The 21,355-nt window shown below is 38.9% G+C and overlaps 1 protein-coding gene across 5 annotated transcripts in view; it reads left to right on the top strand.

Moving 5' to 3' along the window:
• The window catches only part of COL8A1 (collagen type VIII alpha 1 chain), a 151,012-nt gene extending 130,540 nt beyond the window's left edge, over positions 1-20,472 (top strand). For 3 of the 5 annotated variants that reach the window (XM_023584838.3, XM_058296005.2, XM_058296006.2), the window contains 2 exons: positions 13,141-13,471; positions 15,847-20,472. In XM_023584838.3, the coding sequence (XP_023440606.2) occupies positions 13,144-13,471; positions 15,847-17,756 (2,238 nt within the window). In that variant the 5' untranslated portion in view covers positions 13,141-13,143 and the 3' untranslated portion in view covers positions 17,757-20,472. The remainder of the gene's footprint in view (positions 1-13,140; positions 13,472-15,846) is intronic. The other 2 variants (XM_058296008.1, XM_058296007.2) reach the window with 1 other exon arrangement.
• The last annotated feature ends 883 nt before the right edge of the window (positions 20,473-21,355 follow it).

Below are 21,355 nucleotides of genomic sequence, written 5' to 3'. Positions count from 1 at the left end.
TCACTTACTTTTATGTATCTCTGGCTGCTAATATAATGTCTAACAATACAGTGGAAGATTGTTGAATTAATTATATTAACCAACTGACATCATAGAGAGAAACAATGGTTGGAGTTAGAATATATTCAGGCATGGGGAAAACTCCATAGCATATTAGAAAGAGAGGTACAAAGTCCCCAAACCAGCAGGTTAAATGTTGGATCCCTCATGCTGAGGGATTTTTTTTTTTGCTAGAAAGTGTTTTTTTTTTAACATTTGAGCCAAAATTTAAAAACAAAGAGGTTTCACAAAATGTCCAAATTTTCGTCTTCTCTTGAAAACTTGGAAGATCTGCTTGAAATAGGCGTACATTCCCACGATTGGCAGGAAGTGGGTGTCTCAGCAGCTGCCCCTCTGGAAAGGGCAGGGCCTCCAGGGTTCACCACAAACCTGGGTCAGCCAGCTTCACTCACTCACGCACCCCCCTGCTCCCTCCAGGCAATTGGACCTCCCACCCCTGCTCCAGTTTATTCCCCTTATTTTATATTTGAGGAAGGGGAGGCCCTGAAAGGCATACAAGGGCATCATGACAGAGAAGTGACTACAATTCAAGTCTCTCAACTCTACAATTTGGTGTCCTAGTTTTACCCTAAGTCCTAAGAAATAACATTTGTGAAGTATGTCTTTTATCAGTGGAATTCCATGTGCTTTATTAATTCTTTTCTTATAGCAAGTTTTGCTCCTAAAAACGAAAAATCTCTTACACACCCTTTGCCTCCTTAACTCATGTATCCCCAAGACGTGGTAATTACCACATAATTCTTTGCCCTTTCCTTTCTCCACTTCCAGCGCCCTTTCTCTGAAAAATGTTCAGTGGATTAACTGTGAAAACCTTTTGATTTTTTCCTCCCAGACAGTACATCCATCTTTCTCTCTCTCAAAATAAATTCCACCCTTTAAATAAATGAAGCTTCCAATACCAAGATAGCTGTGGTTTGGTTGCTCTCTGTTCTGCCTATGTTCAAAGGGCAGGATGTTACCACGCAGGCTAATTATCTTGGTGGAACTGTGGTTGAAAAGAGGCAGATTTTAGAGACTACCCTCTCTGTGGCTAACAATTTATCAAAACTTGGTGTTTTAGGCTTAATCCCAACTTGAGAACTAATTTTTTATTTTGCTTAAATGCATTTGGGGAAACAGTCCTGTGGAATGATCCCTGTTACTTTTGAACCATGCAACAGAGAGAGAGCAAATTCACATTTTCCATGACCAAGAAATTGTCGAGATTTTTTTAGTTCTTTTATAATTCAGATATTGCCAGGACTAAATATTACAACTTTAGTAGGATTGCTGTTTTGACTGGAGATTAACTCTGGGGGAAAGAAGGGAGGGAGCCAACTTGGGAAGAAATTGATGAATTATTTTCCAAGTGCTGTTGTTTTGATTTAATATGTTTTGCCCATGTGCAATAGAAAATGTAGGCTTAATTTTAATATCAAGTCATTCAAGGTTACACGGCTAAAGATAACAATAGCTAAAATAAACTTCAACAATTGGACCCCCAAAGCAACCAGGTCAAAGATTTTAAAATTTAAAAAAAGTCAACAGTTGGCTGCCTTATGCCCTCTTCCTTCCATCTCAAAACCCACATAAGCACTAGCAGTCTAATTTATTTTAAATTATGAATTTAAAATAATGAATTTAACGGCTTGAGTAAATCCCTTAGTATTATGGAAAAATGAGTTAGGCTAGGATATGTTCCTTGTTTCAAGGAATTTTAGTTTGTTTCTTTCACAGTTTCCTATAAAAGTACCAAATGGACAGTCTACTGCCATAATAGCCTGCTAACAGAAAGAGAATATTAGTACAGGAAGTTGACTTGCTCACTTTATCTTCTGAATATACTTACAGAGTAAATACAAGGTGCCAAACAGAATGGGACAGAGACAAGAGACCCTCCCATGCTCTTTGGTACTTCCTTGCCACCATTTTAGGAAAGCAGGAGGAGAAACATTCATGGTGGCAAAGGGCACTCCCTCCTGCTCCCAGGATGTGCCCATGCTGACTGGGAGCTGAGCCCACCGTATTTTTTAAAAATATATTTTTATTACAAAAGTTGTGAACTTACAAAATAATCATGCACATGTGTGGAATTCCCATACAACAACTCTTCACCAACACACCACACCATTGTGGACCATTTGTTACAAATTATGAGATATCATCACACTATTACCACTAACTATGGTCCATAGATCACATTTGGCATATTTTTCCATACCCCCCTGTTATTAACACAGTACATCTTTTTTTTTTAATTAAAGTTAATAGATCACAAGGACTGTTACATTAAAAAACATAAAAAAGCAAAAAACATAAGAGGTTCCATATAACCTACTCCCCACCCCCACAACATCATTTTTGTAAACTGTATTTTTTCAAGATATATACATCACAAAAAAAGTTACATTAAAAAATATAAGAGGTTCCTGTATACCCCCCAGCCCCCAACACAGTACATCTTGGCATTGATGCAAGTGTATTACAGTATTGCTGTTAACTATAGTCCATAGGTTACATTAATTGTATTTTTCCCAAGCTTCTTCACATTCCCACAACCCTGCAATAATGGCATACATCATAGTTCTAATTCACAGAAGGGCATTCTTGCATATGTACTATTAACCACAATTCTCATCCACCTCTGGGTTCACTTTGTTAGTCAGTCCCTAGATTATTCTCCTCTTTCATTTGACATTTAACTCCCTAGACTACCCTTTTTAGCCACAATCCATTTATAAACCAGTTGCTACTTACTATAATGGACCCCACTGTATTTTATATTTTAACTTTCTCAATTTTCAAAATTTTCATCAGAACTTTAGGTAAGAAGCACCATTAACTAATTTGAGCTTTGCCTTATCTCTCAACCTTCTTGAGTAAGTAGTGAAACATCTAGAAGATACACAGAATTATAGTAAAGGAGAAAAGAAAAGAACTTCTAATATGAAAGCTTCTTTCAAGAAAAATTTTGCTCCATAAGCAAACCATCTCCTTTTCCCAGTCCCTCCTTCCCACACCTAGAGGCTGCCCTAGGACCATTGGCTCCCTAAAATTCAGAACCTAGATGAAGGTCATTCAGCAAGCAAGTTGTTTGTCTGCTTTGTCATTTTTCCTAACTTGATTTAAACTTTCTGGTTTCTATGACTTAAGATATTTTGAGAATGATCATGATTTTATCATTTTATTTTATTCATCCATGTTATTTAAAAGGGACCACTTCAACCACAACTGCCTAGTTTTATCAGTGCATAAGGACATTGCTGAGTTCTATTTGGGTCAATTCACTTGTAATCTCATTGGTCTAAACAAGAGTTCAGGAGGAGATATATGTGCTGGCAGGGAGGAAATAGTCCATGAAAATCACAGTTTACAGAGTACATTATAGTCGTTTATGCTAAGTAAGTATTTTTATAGTGTCCAGTTCAATGCATTACATTAGATGAAATTTCCCCATACATCTATCCTTTACAAAGGCCTGAAACACCTTTATTTTACATGGTGTTGTTTGCACAAATTGTAAAAGTGTTGAGAAGGCAGAAAGATGCTCTCATGAATAACAGAGTGTTCCACTGAAATTCTTAGGTCAGACCAGGAAGGAAATAACCTTGCAAGCATGACCAGGTCCACATAGAATGGAAAAAAACCTTACCTGGGAAGCCTGCCCCATTGCCAGCTTTGCTTTATTGTAGAGTTGCCTCTGGAGTTTGGATCTTCAATTTTTCTTTCAAAATGAAAATTGTAGCTACTGAAACTTGATTCTTTACACCTATTCACTACCCACTGCCCCTTCCCAAGATCCAAGCTTTGCATTTTTTTCTCATTCTTTATGACAGGAGGCACATCAATATTACTGAATGACCCTGGAGAATTTTTTGAACCCCCACACTGTTGGAAGTTTTTTATCATTTGTAGCCACTTCTTAAAGATTTTGTAATAAGCTTTGTATTTTTATTTGACCTTTGAATATGATTTTTATAAAATCATTTTTTGCTCCTATACCTTGTCTCTTATTTATGTACTTCCTTTGATTCTGGCCAAGTGCAGCTAAACATTTTACCAGAGGAGTCTTTACTGGATGGGGAGTGGGGGTCCAGGCTCTTCTTATTCCAACTCTGTGCGGAGGGAGAGTGAAGTAATGAAAAGTTACTGCAAATCTGCAAATGTGAGCGTGGTCTAACTTTCTGACTACTAAAGGCTTGAGCATTTACTATTGTAAATCAATTTATCTATGAAATATAAACATGTCTTCATGCTCACAACTACCAGGAGGTTTCAGAACTGGAGGAAACCTTGAAATCATCTAGCCAAAGTCCCCTTTCTACAAATGAGGAAGCTGATGCCCAGCCAGGATATGTGGCTTGCTTAAGTCATGACTACAGCTTTAGTACCCTACACTCTGAGAATAATGATATTTTCATATTATGGGAGGGGGGAGAAAAGCAGAGAAAAAAAATTCCACTTGAAAACTTTCTCTTTCAGGAGTTTGATCAAGAATTTTATAATATTTAGCAGCTGGCACTATTCCAGTTTGAGAAACACAAGGAGTTAATTGCAGGCTTCAAATATGCATTATTATTTTAAGAAAAAATATTCTCCAGATGTCCACCTCCTCTGAGGATGGAAAAAAAGGGGAATGAGCTTAAAGTTCAGCAGGAGAGATTCAGATTAGATATTAGGAAATGGAGGTCTATGAAATCCTGCAACTGGTTACAGCAGAACATTGTGAAACCTCATTTTCTGGAAACTAGTGGTTGACCATTCTAGAAATGTGTGGCTCCTTTCTAGAGCTGGGAGCATAATCTGATATCTCAAGTTCCTGTAGGTCCCATGACATCATGTCCTGCCTATCTAGTAGGTGATAAGTGCTATTAATTCATTAGTGAAGCATATAATCAGACACTTTTAATATTTACATCAGCCCTGATAGGTGTAAATGCGTAGCTAAACTAAAACTAATGTTAACTAGAAGGTCCTCTCTACTGCCTTCATTGGACTGACTGACCAGCATCTGACAGGCTTATTTCTTTGGGGTCTACTTCCACATATTGCCTTGCCAGGGGCTTTCTAACTTCATAAATGCCTTCTAAGCTTGAGTCCCTATTCCAAAAAGCAAAGAGTAAGCAATCCAATCCAAGATCTTCTCCTGTATATTAAAGAAATGCTGTGGACATGGCCAACCTTGATTTCAACCAAAAAGATAGCCTCAAGACATCTTGTTGAACGAGATGGAGAAGAGTGTCAATACAGTTAAACAGATCTGTACGTTATAAAACAAAGTAGAAAGATTTGTTAATGTTTTGGATGATAGCTCCTAAAATAATCAAATAAGAATTTTAAATTTTTAACTTGAAATGTAACAAGTCTTACATTTCAGTAAAATAGCCAGTTATATAAATTGAGGATGGAGAGATATCACTTGAAAGGATTTAATACCCCCATCCCCGCCAAAAAAAAAAACAAAACTAAAAAACCCAGCAGGTGGATATAGGATTAGTGTAGGATTCGTGATATAATGTGTTTGATATTCATGGTGCTGGCACCAAGCAAGTGCTCAAAAATGTAGCTAACATTATTAGAGCTTAGATGTTCACTGTCCCTGTCTCCAGCCATCCTCTGGTTCCAAGTTCCTCATACGCGGTCACTGGTTTTGTCCAACACCAATTTGGACACAGTACTGAACTATCCATCTGGATACCTAAAAATGATCCATTCCCACAAAGGGATTAGGTATTCTGAAGATTTCAATTTAGGGGAGAAGAAGGAGAGAATTTATAATTCATATTCTATAATGAACATTAAAAAGCACCTGAAATGAGATTTTCCTTTCCTGACTGCTCCTCCACTGGGGAATCTCCTTTTTTCTGACTTGTCTGCATGCAGCAATCAACTCTGTTCACACTTGCCTCCTCCATCTGCCCCAGAAAGGCCAAATTTCTCTTTCCTCTATTACTTAGAGTTGTTTCTATCTTCATTTAATACCTAGATGCCAGCCCATCCAGGTCCTCAAGGGTCAGTTTCTGCCCTAAAATGAGTATGAAAGAACATAATTTCAATAATTATCAACTCCCACTTCACCCTTCTCACTCTCCCCCACTGTATTTTCTCCATAAATGTTGACATACCGTACATTTATGTTTTTATTTTTTGTCTCCCCATGAAAGCATAATTCTCAAAATGTTAAAACACAATTTTTGTACATGAGCACAAATCAGAGTTTTATTTAACAGGATGATAAAGTTGATTCAAAATAAAATATAAAATATCTGAGATTTTTTTAAATAATCAAGGAATAAAAGAGAATGGTGAGCTAAATGCTAAGTTAGATACTGGTTAACATTCTAAAGTCATAACCTGAGAGGTTAATAAACATAGTTTACCAGTTTTACAGAGCTGTTAATATCTGGGTACTAATCAACTATGCAATAAAGTACATATCTCTGGTCAGATGACTCTAAGTCAGGATTATTTGAAAATGCCTATAGCATAACAATGTAAGGTTGTGTGGTCATTTTTGCCTTATGGCCTGTTTGGGGATACATTTTCTTGAAATCCCCTCCTCCCCACTAAAAGTAAACTAGCTACATGAGCACTGCCATATTTAAAACAGCAAAGGTTTGTCTCCCCTATAAACTGCTCAGATAATAAAAACAGTAACAAAATTTGTACAGAAGTGTTGCTTCATGAAAGTGTCCATCATTCTCAATATTTAAGCATGAAGTTTTTCTGTCAGCAACTGTTCACAAAATGTTAAAACAATTCTCATACATGAGCACATGTATGAGAAATTTAGGTAGAACTTCTAAACCAGGAGTGAAGTTGAATTCATTTTCTAAAGCCCCTATCAACACTAAGAGTTTTGATTATGAGGAACCATCAATAAATATTGAGAAAGTTAAAAGGAATATCACACATTTTCCTTACCCTCAAGAAGCTTATAAGCATGTTGAGGCCTAAGGACAAAAAAATAAGCGGGGAAAAAAACACAAGCTTGGTTAGAATTACACTCAGTTGTGTGTTAAACTTTGAAGAGAACTAGAACAATGATGATTGAACAAGTGAGAAAGGCTTCATAGAGGAAGCAGGAATAAAATCGGCCTGGAGAAATGATAGGATTTAAATCTGCAGAGGTGTATTTTTAGACTCACCCAAGGAAAAGAATACAGTAAGTAAAAGTAAACAAAAGGCCAAATTGTATGAGGAGAGACATAGATAAGGAACATTCTTTTAAAACAGAAGTATATATTAGTGAATGGTGCAATTACCATTGCAATATAAGACACTGCCTTTATTTTTTTCAATGTTATCTTTAGAGAGATAAATGAAAATAAAATAACAAATGAAAATTCTATGCTTCATCTTGGGTAAATCCTTTTGCTTTTTTCCACTCAGCCATCAACACTCCTGAATAGGGGCTCATCTCCTGTGACAGTATTGAATTTTACCTGAACACTGTGGTCTGGAAAACCGTATTAAGTTAATAAATTTCCCTATCCTTTGTGTTACCGACCAAGACAGCCTCAACTCTCCATTAGCTTCTCCTTTACTCGAGACCCCTGACCCACTCACCCTGGCCCTTACAAAATCCTAATAGAACAATTTCCACCCGGCCTCAACAGTCAACTCAAGAGATAGCCCCATGTAACTGACACATCTTATTGCTTGAGCTTCGGCTCCAGTATATAGCCGCTATCTCATCTCAGCCCTTCAAATCTTCCCGGCTCTCTGCATCAGGGGATTTAGGCCCTCCCTCGCTCTTGCCCTTATCAGGATAGTCTTCTGATCTTTGCCTTTTCTATCACAATAGCCTCGGGTCTTTCTTCCCTATTGCATATAGCCTTGAATAAATTCATCCTTGCTGTTTAACATTTTCCAGTGCAATTTTCTCCTTTGACAGTGACAACTATCTCACAGAAGATGATAGCTCAGTGTCAATAGGGAGATGATAGTCTGACACAGAACAGGGCACTTTTTCAATTACAGATGAAGGGTTTTGCCAATCATTCCTTCTGAGTAAACAGAAGATAAGAAATAATGCCATTCCTGATATTCTTACATGCAAGTAAGTTTCCACCACAAAGATCCAGAGACTACATCTGATAGCTTATTCTCTCTGGGTGAATTTGCTCAACCCCGGATCTTTGCATAAGTGGTTCCTCTCAACCTTCATGGCTCTACACAAACTTCACTTCCTCATAGATGTCTTCTCCTTCCATCCTTACCAAAACAGGTTTTTCCACCCCAAGTTATTTTCCAGCCCTTTACTCTGCTTTGTTTTCATAGCCCTTAAATCTGAAATTACTTTTTTTTTAAATTTGTTTATTGCTTGCTCCCCTCACTCCAATAAGATCAGGGACCTCATCTCTCATTCACCACTCTGTACCCAGAAATATTCCTAACAATTAGTAGGTACTCAGGAAGTATTTATGTCAAATGAGTGAACTGACTGTGAAATACTATCTGTAGAGAATTCTTTGAGAGGAATGGAAAAGCCAAGAAAGCCATTCTGGTGAATAATGGAAGAGTACCCTGCCTGACTTTCCCTTTTTTCTAGCAGTGGCTCTTCCCAAGGGTCTTGAACCCAATCCAGGGGGTGGGTAGGGGACACAGCACAACCAGCTCAGGAGCAGATGAGAGAGGCTTATCCACCCTTCATGCAACAGAGAGACACACATGCAGACACACAACACACACACAAAGACATGCTGTCTTGGCCTATGTGATAAAGTTGGATTTAATGGTATATTTGAAAGGATTTAATACTTAAACCTTCGTTCAGATAGCAAGTCAAAGTTTCATGAGGATGAATGTACAAAAGGAATGCTGAGGAGTATCTAAAATAATATACTTCACATTATTCTGTTATATACATTACAGGTCATATGAAGAGACCAGAACTCTCTGCATCCCTGCACAAACATAGGAAATCCTTTAGGACTGCTCAAAATGATTAGGGTCAATGACTGACTCTCAGGATGAAAGACTGCCTTGGTTCAGCTCTTCTGTTTTTTGCCATTTTTTACAAGTACATTTTAATGACCATTATTGTTTTATTCATGTTAGGTTTATCATTATTGCAGCTAACCTCACATTTACTTTGGCTAGTATCCTTCTTTGAAAGTCTTTGACATTTCAGTTGGTTTTGATTTGTCTCTTTGATCACTCTCCATTAATAATAACTTAAATTTGAATAGTGCTTTTAGCTTACAAAGAATTCGTATTATCATGTGTACCTTTCTGTGGGTCCAAATAACTCTGTGGGATAGGTAGAGATTATCATTTCTACCTGATAGACAAAGTAACTAAAGCTTCATGAAGATAAAGGATTTGACCAGTCACAGATATGGAGACTAGAACTAAAACTCAAACCCAGATCTTTTGACTTCCTCTATATATTTTTCCATATGACTTGGTACCCATCATGAAGTGTTCCCTGTATGAGGTTTGTATTATTTTTGCAACTGTTCTGTAAGTTTGGGATCTTTTTTTTTAAAGTATAAACAAACTGAATAGATTTATTTAAATAAAGAGGCAGAGAAATGGCAGATGGAAGACCTAAAGAGGTGGCTTTGGGGAGAGAGGCCAAGCCTACAAGAGGAAATAATTGTAGTAAGGCAGGATCCCACTGGGCCTTTGGTATTCAACTGGTCATCTTCCAGGCATTTCGCCTCCTTCCAGTTTTCTGTATTTCATTAGATTGTCCTGGTTTAGAGATTATTAAGGATAATCCAGTACATCCAGTGAATTGATGGAAGAGTGAAGGGCCAAACATACCAGTTTATTATGAAAAAACTTCACCATAAGTTTAGTATACAATAATTAAATCCATTCATTCCCATGGGTAGAATTAAGTCTTAGCTTATACATTATCAAGTATTACCACATATTTCTTGTGTGGATTAACACTTTCATCTCTCTGGTGAATACCTTAGAAACATAGAATGTTAGAGCTAGGCAGGACTTTTAAGAGCAACTGGTTATTTAAGAAGTAAAATTTTTTAAAAAACCCAACAACAACAAAGAAATAGGTAAAATGATTTGTCCAGGGACACATAACTAAAATGAGAAATAAGGTCTGCATTCATGGTCTTCTGAGTGAAAGAAGCAAGGAACAGAAATGCATCTAGTATGCTGTAATTTGTTTCCTAAATGGGTTTGTATTAACATATATATGCATATTCATAGAATATCTCTGGAAAAATATGGGGAAAAACAAGAAAAGTGGTTGCTTCTTAAGAAAGGAATTTGAGATATTAGAGAACAGAAGTGAGAAGGAAATTTACTTTTTTCGGGATATCCTTTGATACTCATTAATAGTTTACTCATGTGTCACCCCTACTAGAAGGGTATAAGCTCCTTGAGGGCAAGGACTATTGACCTATTATACTCATTTTTATAATCCATGGGCCTAGCATTGTTTCTGGTAAGCACTCAATAATTTATTGTTAGGTGAGTGATTATGATAGATACTGCTCTTTTTCCACCTAAAATAAGTTTGATTATTAATGAATACAAATCCATATTCATTCCATGGTTCTTTCCAAATGGTTTACAATAATTAATCATTCGTAGAAGGACAGAAAATAACAGCTTTCTATTGTTTTCCATTTTACCAGTACAAATATTATTTAGAGTACACTTGAAATAAACAGTTCCTGAGACTATTCTAATTTATGAAATGGGGAAAGTTTTATAAATCATTTTGCTGACAAATGTTTCTTCATTTTTTCCCAAAAAAGGAAAAATCATTTGTTCATGTATTTATGAAAATTTTAAAGCAGTGTATTTTGTGCTAGGGATTCATATTAAATATTTTCTCAGGTGCCATTTAGTAACCAATCCTTCCGCAGCCTGCTTGCATTTTTGGCATGTCCCTGGAATAGGATGACAAAGTCTATGCACATTTTCTTAAAAACTGGAAACCTGTGGTCCAGAATTAACTAAGGCATGAACAACGAAAACAAACTCCTATGAGAATGGAAATTAAATTATCTATTGACAAAAGTTTTTCCAAAGTTTTCCAGAAGATACTTACATTAAAAATTGTGAGGAATGTGCTTTCTCACTTTCTTTCTCTCTCTTCTCTGAGCAGTGATCATTGTGATTACACTCTACTTAGGATTCAGATTTTTATTAAGTTTGTCAATAAGGAGGGAGAGTAAAGCACATGTATTTTTCCCAGTGTCAGTAACACTGCTGAGTAATTGAACAGACTTCAGTGTGTACTGTACATGCCCTCTAGTGGGCATTTGCTAACACTGCATAAACCTGAGCTGTTCAGCCTTCAACCAAGGACTTTTCCAGAGGTCTTTTCAAGTTGTTTTTTTACAAATAAGCCCTGTTAACTGCTGACTTGAAAGTGTGCTATTAAAAGGCTCAAAAACAAAAACAGTTTTTTCTCTGTAGTAGTTAAAAAACTCCCCCTTTCATATTTATACAAGTAATTTGCTTTGTAAACTCCTTTCTTTCATAATGGTACAAAGACAAACTTTAATTTGTTCCAGGTCCAATTAGTTAAATATTAAACTAATTACTTCATAGTATGTAAATAGAAGAAAGAAATAACATCCATAATGTGCAGGATTATGACCGTGATTTTTTAAATGACATTTTTTTACTGTCCATGAAGCACCTTTTTCCAATAAGTCTTCTGCAGTTTGTTGTTGTTGTATGTGCTTTAAACTTTACATTTATTTGTGACCACATGGAATCAGCCAAAAGGCATCTGGAAGTTGAAAAATCTCTGCCACTGGGAGAGTCTATAATTTTAACTGTCTCCATTTAGAGCAAAATTTTGGCACTTATTAGCAAAACCTGACTTGCCACCAAGTTTACCTCCTTTTAACAGAATCTATTCCATCTGCTAGGGTTAGGTTTGGTGCAAATGACAGAACATCCAAAATAATAGTGGATTAAAGAATATAGAACTTTATTTCTCTCTTGGGTAAACTAAATCTAAAGTTAAGGATTGGTATGGTAAATCCATGTTCATCCTAGTCTGAGGCTCCTTCCAGCTTGTTGCCCTGCCATCCTTGGTGCACAGCTTTTCACTCATGCTCCAAGATGTCTGGTCTGATTCCAGACAAACATCTGTATTACTTCGCCACAGGGCTGCCAATGCAATATACCAGAAATGGTTTGGCTTTTATAATGGGAAATTTGTTAGGGGTAAAAGCTTACAGTTCTGAGATCATGAAATGTCCAAATCAAGGCACCATCAGAGATGCTTTCTCACCAAGGTCAGCTACTGGTAATCCTGGCATCCTGACATGTGGCAAGGCAAGAAGATGGCAGCCAATCTCTGATGAGGTCCTTGCCCGCCCCTCCAGGAATTCTCTCTCTCACATGGTAGGGTCAAAATGGCAGAGCTCCCTTTCTCTCTGTGTGTTCTCAGGTTATGTAAGACCCAGCAAGAGGGCAGAGACCCAACCTGGGTCAAACCTCACTGATATAGTCTAATCAAGAGCCCTAAAGTGATTTAATTAAAGGTGATCTAATCAAAGATCACCTTTAATTGAATCTAATGCAATCAAAGGACCTCATATCCACAGGAATGGATTAGTTCAAAAATGTAATCTTTTTTGGAATTCACAAAATTCAAACTGTCACAGCACCCATCTTCCAGCCAACAGGAAGGAGGAAATAGAAAAGGAGAGGGCATCCCCACTCCCTTTTAGGATCCTTCTTGGAAGTTGCACACGTTACAATTGACATCCAATTGGTCAGAAACTCCTCACATGCCACACTTAGCTGATATCATCTTTATTCTGGCCTGCCCTGTTCCCGTTCAAAAATCAGGGGTTCCAATATTAAGAAAGGAGGGAAGAATTTCTATTCAGAGACAACTAGCTATCTCTCTCATAGCCTATATTCCTACCAACTTCCTCCATTTGCCAGATCCTACTTCTCTCTTTCTCCCTTTTTTTTTGTTTGTTTAATTTGTTTTGTTGTTATTGTTGTTGTTGTTGTTTCTATTGAAAGTTAGCCCCTCCCTTTTATTTGCCTTCTACCCATGAAATTCTGATGATAAATGCTGTCCTCCCCCCACTTTTTCCTGTCTTTAAATAAACTCCATTCACTTGGCCTGCATTCCTTCCACAGGTGATGGCTGTGCCACCTGCCCCTCTGCAGCTGCTGGGAATGCTGCTTACCATTTCCCTGGGTTCCATCAGGCTCATTCAAGCTGGTGTCTACTATGGAATCAAGCCACTGCCACCTCAAATTCCTCCTCAGATCCCACCGCAAATTCCACAATACCAGCCCCTGGGCCAGCAAGTACCTCACATGCCTTTGGGCAAAGATGGCCCTGCCATGGGCAAGGAGATGCCCCACTTGCAGTATGGCAAAGACTATCCACACCTACCCCAGTATATGAAAGAAATTCCACCAGTGCCAAGAATGGGCAAGGAAGCAGTTCCAAAGAAAGGCAAAGGTAACTCAGTCAACAGTCATATTCCCATGCATTATAAAACAGCAGCTTCTCCAAAATCCTCAATTATGGGGTAAGGCAGGGAAGTGAAATTTTAGAAACTTTTATTTTAGAATTTGTGATTGACATTTGTTGATACCTACTAGATTCTAAATCCAATTCTTGGAAAGCATAAGGCATAAAGAAAGATACAGATAAAATTACTCTTTTATGTTTTGTTTTATTACTTCAAGTAGCATCAAATTAAACAAAACATATTTAATAAAAAAGGATCTATCCCTTATTCATTATTTATTTATTCAAACATCTGGCAACTATTTAATGAATATCTAATTTGGGGCCAGATTCTGGGCCAGATACTGGGGACAAAGCCAGGAGGGGAGCTGGGGGGAGGTGACCAGTCAACCTTCTTAACTAGGCACACAATGTTCTAAGAACCTGCTATGTAAAAACAAACCAGAAAAATTAAATGAAAACATTTTGTGAACTTGGTGCTATATAAATGCAAGTATTTTTACTACTGCTCTAATTAAGTACTGTACATGTCAATTAATACAATTGATTAATACAATTAATGACATAAGGAAGCTAAAAGGTACAGACTACATCTAGAAATGGTACCTGAAAATCTCTTCCTTTACTTTCTAGGCATATTTATTAGTTATCCCTACCTGCAAATTCCCTAGCACTGTGATAGACATGTTCTCATAAGTTCATCTGACTTCTCTGGAGTTCTAGGAAACCTAACAATTGTAGGAAAACAGCTGCATCAGAGTAGCAACTCCCTTTCAGGGAATTCCCAACAGTCTCTGCACAAGCAGGAAGCTTCACATCTGGAGAAACACTGGATTTAGGGTTAAGAGATTTGGCTGCCTGGTTGCCAGAAATGAGAGTGACCTGGTCATTTAACCTCTCTGAACCTAATTTCTTCACCTGTAAAATTAGGTTGTTGAGAGAATCAATGACGCAAGGTAAGTAAAAGGGCTGAGTAAACTCTAAAGCATTATAGGAACTTTGCCTTCTTTTCTCTTTGCCCTGCTGGCTTTCAGAACTTTATACACTTATTCAAACGGGAACCAGACAGCAAATCAGGGAATATGGAAAGAATATGAGTTCTATGGCTACATATTGTTCCTTGTCAGTAGCTCAGTTAAAAATACTATGGTCAGAGTTTAGGTGGTACTATTGGTTAAAATAAGACTTGAGACTATAAATCGCATGTCTTAATACTATCCATTACTCCTAGTAACATTGGAATCCAGAGTTGTGGTCATCTACAAGGCATATAATAATCATTATAATCTATGCTTGGTATTTCAATAAAAATTCAAGAAAGCATAATGCCATTCACATTATCTAATCTAGTAGTATGGGTGTACTAGTCTCACTGAACAGACAGGGAAGAAGAGGTGGCTTAAGCAAGGGGGGTCAACATCTCATACCAAAGGGAAGAAGAGAAGCAGAGCTCCCTGCTCCTCAACCCAACCCTCTGCCCTATCCATACTGCTTTTCACCCGAAATTATCTTATTCACCTTTCCTATTTAAAAACCAAATTTGCAAATGAGAAATAATTTATTAGTAATTCTTTAATTTAATAAATTAATATCATTACTATATTTAATGCTCTACAACATATTAAAAATATTAAGCAAATCTATTTGATTCTAGAGGACAGATGTGGAATGATGTTATTGAACCACATACAAAAGAAATACTTTTCTTCCTTGAGTCCACATGATAATGACTTTCATCATCCACATCATACTGTATTTCAGCACATGAGGAAATATTATTTAGCCATAAATTACTATATTAAAAAATTAAAGACACGGGAAAATTCAGTATAGCACTAAGTAGAAAAAGTAACAGAAAAATTAAAATGAAGAATGACCCAAACATTGGTTAAAATACAAACACAAGTATCCCTAGAACATACAAGAAGAAAATACATACAAATGTGAAATGGCAATCTCTGAGTAGTGGGATTACAGGCAACTTTGATTTTTCTTTATATGACTTTGAATTTTCTAAATTCTCTATAGTGAACATACCATAATATCTCTAACTTTTGTACTTGGAAAACTGCCTCTTCATTGTGTTTCAGCATTTAGCTTTTTTGCTTATGCAATACTGATAAAAGCAGCTTCACATATCAAGCCTTAAAATAATACTTCAAATAGCTCAAAGAAATTATCAGCTTGATTGTCCTTTAAGTACCTATAACATGCAGTCCAGGAAATGGGCACATCATTTTAATCATTCTTCTCAATGGGAAAATGTGTCAGAACTCAATAATGAATGCCATTACTCAGTTGAAGTGAAGGCTAATCAGTATGTCTCTCTCTCTTTCTCTCCCTCCCTCCCTCCTCTTTCCCAGTAGAAATACCATTAGCCAGTTTAAGAGGGGAGCAAGGTCCCCGTGGAGAGCCTGGTCCAAGAGGACCCCCAGGACCCCCTGGTTTACCAGGCCATGGGATACCTGGAATCAAAGGAAAACCAGGGCCACAAGGATATCCAGGAATTGGGAAGCCAGGTATGCCTGGAATGCCAGGAAAGCCAGGAGCCATGGGAATGCCTGGGGCAAAAGGTGAAATTGGACCCAAAGGGGAGATCGGGCCTATGGGGATTCCAGGACCACAAGGACCTCCAGGACCTCATGGACTTCCTGGTATTGGGAAGCCAGGTGGACCAGGGTTACCAGGACAACCCGGAGCCAAAGGTGACCGTGGACCCAAAGGACCGCCAGGACCTCCAGGCCTCCAGGGTCCCAAAGGAGAGAAAGGCTTTGGGATGCCAGGGTTGCCAGGCCTGAAGGGCCCTCCAGGGATGCATGGCCCTCCTGGCCCTGTTGGACTTCCAGGAGTGGGCAAACCAGGAGTGACAGGCTTCCCAGGACCACAGGGCCCTTTGGGGAAACCAGGGCCTCCAGGAGAACCTGGGCCACAGGGCCCTATTGGGGTACCAGGGGTCCAAGGACCTCCCGGGATGCCTGGAGTTGGAAAACCAGGTCAGGACGGGATCCCTGGCCAGCCAGGATTTCCAGGTGGCAAAGGAGAGCAAGGACTTCCAGGGCTGCCAGGGCCCCCAGGCCTTCCAGGGATTGGGAAACCAGGTTTCCCAGGACCCAAAGGTGACCGGGGTGTGGGGGGTCTTCCTGGGGCTCTTGGGCCAAGAGGGGAAAAAGGACCTGTAGGTGCCCCTGGAATGGCAGGTCCCCCAGGAGAGTCGGGCCTGCCTGGAATCCCAGGTCCTATGGGCCCTCCAGGTGCCATTGGTTTTCCTGGACCCAAAGGAGAGGGTGGGGTTGTGGGGCCACAGGGACCACCAGGTCCCAAGGGTGAGCCAGGGCTTCAAGGCTTCCCAGGAAAGCCAGGTTTCCTTGGTGAAGTGGGGCCCCCTGGCATGAGGGGTTTGCCAGGTCCTATAGGGCCCAAGGGAGAAGCTGGGCACAAAGGTTTACCAGGGCTCCCTGGAGTTCCAGGGATCCTTGGACCCAAGGGAGAACCAGGGATCCCAGGGGATCAGGGCTTACAGGGTCCCTCTGGCATCCCAGGAATTGCAGGCCCTAGTGGTCCCATTGGACCACCTGGAATTCCAGGCCCCAAGGGAGAACCAGGCCTCCCAGGGCCCCCTGGGTTTCCTGGAGTAGGGAAGCCGGGAGTAGCAGGACTTCATGGCCCCCCAGGGAAGCCTGGTGCCCTTGGTCCTCAAGGCCAGCCTGGCCTTCCGGGGCCCCCAGGCCCTCCAGGGCCCCCAGGGGCCCCAGCAGTGATGCCCCCTACACCACCTCCCCATGGAGAGTATCTGCCAGATATGGGGCTAGGAATTGACGGAGTGAAAACTCCCCATGCCTATGGAGCTAAGAAAGGCAAGAATGGAGGGCCAGCCTACGAGATGCCTGCATTTACCGCTGAGCTGACAGCACCCTTCCCACCAGTGGGGGCCCCAGTGAAGTTTGACAAACTGCTCTATAATGGCAGACAGAACTACAACCCACAGACGGGCATCTTCACCTGTGAGGTCCCCGGTGTCTACTACTTTGCATACCATGTTCACTGCAAAGGGGGCAACGTGTGGGTTGCTCTGTTCAAGAACAACGAGCCCATGATGTACACATACGACGAGTACAAAAAGGGCTTTCTGGACCAGGCGTCTGGGAGTGCAGTGCTGCTGCTGAGGCCGGGAGACCGCGTGTTCCTCCAGCTGCCCTCAGAACAGGCTGCGGGGCTGTACGCCGGGCAGTACGTCCACTCCTCCTTTTCAGGATATTTATTGTATCCCATGTAAAAACATAAAAGAAGAAGAAGAAGAGAAAAGAAAAGAAAAGAACATTAGAAGAGGGATTAAATAGAAGGAAATGATGCACCAAAAGCATCCAAAGGAAAAACACATTATTGCTTTAAAAAGCATTTAAGTTGTTGGAAAGTCACATCTAAGTGAAAATTTGGACCATTGCCTACAAATAAAAACTAAAATGTATGTTTAATGCTCTGCACAGCTGCTCGGAATTGAAAATGATGGGATAGATTTATGTATCAAGTACTGACACTCGTGTTGTACCCACTGGAATCATATTAGCTGATGTATGTTATATGCTTCCACGATAACCTGCTTATTCAGATCAGTCAAAATATTTCAGTATGAACGATCATAGCTAAAGTCACTCATTGTTTACTTTAAAATATTTATAAATATGGCTTAAAGAAACGTCAGAGATACACAATATTTGCTTGCATAATTTCCTCTGTATTTGTGCAGATAATTTGCCATAGAAAGTGGGGGAGAAGTTCAGCCCTTGTGGAAGTGGGGCAGGGAATCGTGGCAGTATTTGAGACCAAGGGATGTTGCTCTCCTGTCAGATTGTGTCTTTCAGAAACAGCAGTCCTATTCAGAGTTATGTCTCTGGGGTCTAAAAAAACAGGTGAACTAATCAAACATTGTGTATTTACTCAATGCCATCCTTGTGCCTGGCACTGGGCGAGACACTTTTGTGGGACATAAGACAGTGCCCCACACGGCACTAACCACAGGGAGACATGAGCAATAATTAACTCATTTACTCCTCTGGTTTTCTTTTTAATTTCTGAAATTTCTTATTTTTTCTTTCCTCCATGTAATTTCCACTATGACCCAACTAATGTAAACACTGGGAAGTTATAAATAATAATAATAATCCTTCCCCCATCCAGTTCTGTGGAATGTTCATTATCAATAGCAGTTATCAATTGTGTTTAATGCATACAAAAATTTCCCACCTTGCCTACACACACAAATGACCACAGTGAAGTTTCAACCACAAAGAAGATACATTTCTCAGTCGCTTTTGAAATTTGAAGGAATTTCTCTTTGTAGCATATATGTATAGTTGCCATGTCACATGAGGTTCGAAGTAAATTTCCAAAATCCAAGCCTTTCCTTTTTGGGTGCAAAAATTTCAGAATTACATGGGAAGATAAATTTTTATTTGAAATAATAATTTCTGAAGTTTGAAATTTAAAAATGGATGTGCTGCTTCCTAGTCTAGGTACTAAAATTGTAGAAAAGGAATTATTTCTTTAGAAACAACCTGTGGGAGAGATCTCAGAATGTAGAGTATGCTTTATTTGTAACCCAATACTCAGCACAAGTTGAGAGCCAGGCTTAACACAAGTTTGAAAAGGAGAAATAAATATTTTTCCAGGTTTTCATTTAGGCATAGACTAACTGCTTCCGGCATTCTAATCTGACCTCAAAACAAGAAAGAAACCATTTCAAGTCTGCTATTAGCCTGCTGTAGACACTATTAGCCACTGGAGGAAATTATGTGGTACTATGTTGGTGGAATCACATATCTTTTCCTCAAAATTAGGAGTGAACAGTTGAAGAGACACGTACAATTGGGGAGGGGGGGAATCCACAAATAAATATGGTATAAACACAAATGGAAATGTGCCAGTGTCAAATCTGAATCATTTTACCATCAAGATATTCTCCTCTTGGCCAAATATTTGTCTCTTCCCTAAATGGTATACAAGCATCATTTCTTCTCAGTTTTCTGTAAAAGAGAATGAATTCATAGGCACAGGATTTTTTATTCACTGCTAATTATATGACAAATTCTCCTTATCGAAAGGATATCCCAACCTACATTCTCAAAGCAGACAACATTTATGTGGCAGAATAACCTTTGGGTTGGTCTTGAAATGGTTAGCAAGGATGCTGGTTTGGTGTTGACTGCAGACAAGCAACATGGATCCATTGGGCCCCTTTTCCTGAATAGCTGCATTGAAATGGCTTGGAACCAAGTCAGATCAGCTCATTTGTGGAAAATGTATTTATCTGTACATGTATGGGCTTTTAATTTCCACCAAGCAAAAGAGAAATTTGTCTCTTCAGTTAACACCAAATTTCACCTTTCAAAATATCTTCCAACTTATTTATTGGTTTTTACTCAGTTGCCTATATATATATGTATATGTATATTATCAGGCATATGCTTCTAACTTGTAGATGGGGGAGGAGCAAAATCTATGCCAAATACTGTGTATTCTACAATGGTGCTAATCTCAGAGCTAAATGAATTACTCCATTTAATTTAAAAAAACAAAAGACTTTTAAATAATTATCTATGTGTCTGTTTCCTTTTTGAGTGTTGCACATCATGTTGTCACATTAGTGTAAAAGAAGAAATAACCGTATGTTCTAAAGTCTAGGGATACCACTGTGATCCCTATTTGATTCAAAAGGAACTAGAACTTTTCCATGTGAAATGGACTAAACTGGCATTATTGTTATTTAAATACAGAGTTTTAAAGCAGTGTGACATCCCATTGGGGAGAATAACGTCTGTAGTAGGTGACTGTTCTCAAATATTTTACAGAATTCTATGAATGGTGAACAGACTGGTAACTTTTTTTGAGTTTCCATGATAAATCTGAGACTTGTCAATAGCAAATCATTTTTGTATTTAAATTTTTGTACTGATTTGAAAGAAAAAAGTCTTATTAAATATCTTTAAAAAGAATGTTTCTTATCTTGTTTATATCACTCAGCTAACACTATTTGAACCTCATAATTTGTCTATCCTCCACTCTATTAATTAGCTGCTCAAATAGAGACCTAAAATAACAATAGCTTAAACAGGACAATTATTTCTCTTTGGAACAACAGTTCTGAGCATTAGCCATGCAGGGCTCATAGGGCAGTTTCAGCCAGAGTCTTGGTTCCTTCTATCTTATTGCTCTTTATCCCCTAGAATGTTGCCCTCATCGAAACAGTCCAGCATTACTTGTCACCAGAGTCACCTTCCAGCCAGCAGGAAGATGAAAAAGGCAGAAAGGGGAAGGACTGGTCTTTGCCTTTAAGGACTTAACCCAGACATTGCTTAGATCATTTCTTCCTATATCCTATTGCTCTAAATTTAGCCACATTGCCACAGTGAGTTTCAAGGGAGTGTGAAAAATTGAACATATACTCTGGGTAACCACATGCCCACCTAAAACTCAAGAGTTCTACTGATGGGGAAGAAAGGCAAAAACAGACATTACAGGACAATTAGCTGCCTCTGTCATATCCATCATAAAAGAAAAAAAGCTGCCACAGACCTCTCTTTTCCCACAAGAAACCAATCTCCAAATATTTCATTGCATTTCACTTTGCCACACAAAAGCCAACTAATTTGAGGGCAGGCAGTAGTGAGCAGAGCTAGAGAGCAGAAACAGACCTATTTCAAGAAACTAAAGGGCTTAATAAGCATTGCTGATAAGGAAAGAATTCCTTTGTGATGAATAGTCAAGCCCAGAATGATCACAGCTTATCACATCTAGAATACTATAAATAGGATTGTTCAAATCCTGCACAAGCAAGTATGTAGCACTCATCTGTGGCAGGTTAGCTTACTTCTTTAG

The sequence above is a fragment of the Dasypus novemcinctus genome, chromosome 4 (genome assembly GCF_030445035.2).
Source record: "Dasypus novemcinctus isolate mDasNov1 chromosome 4, mDasNov1.1.hap2, whole genome shotgun sequence".
NCBI lineage: Eukaryota > Metazoa > Chordata > Mammalia > Cingulata > Dasypodidae > Dasypus > Dasypus novemcinctus.
Note: the sequence above shows the minus strand (reverse complement) of the source record. Positions and strands in the feature narration are given on the sequence as shown.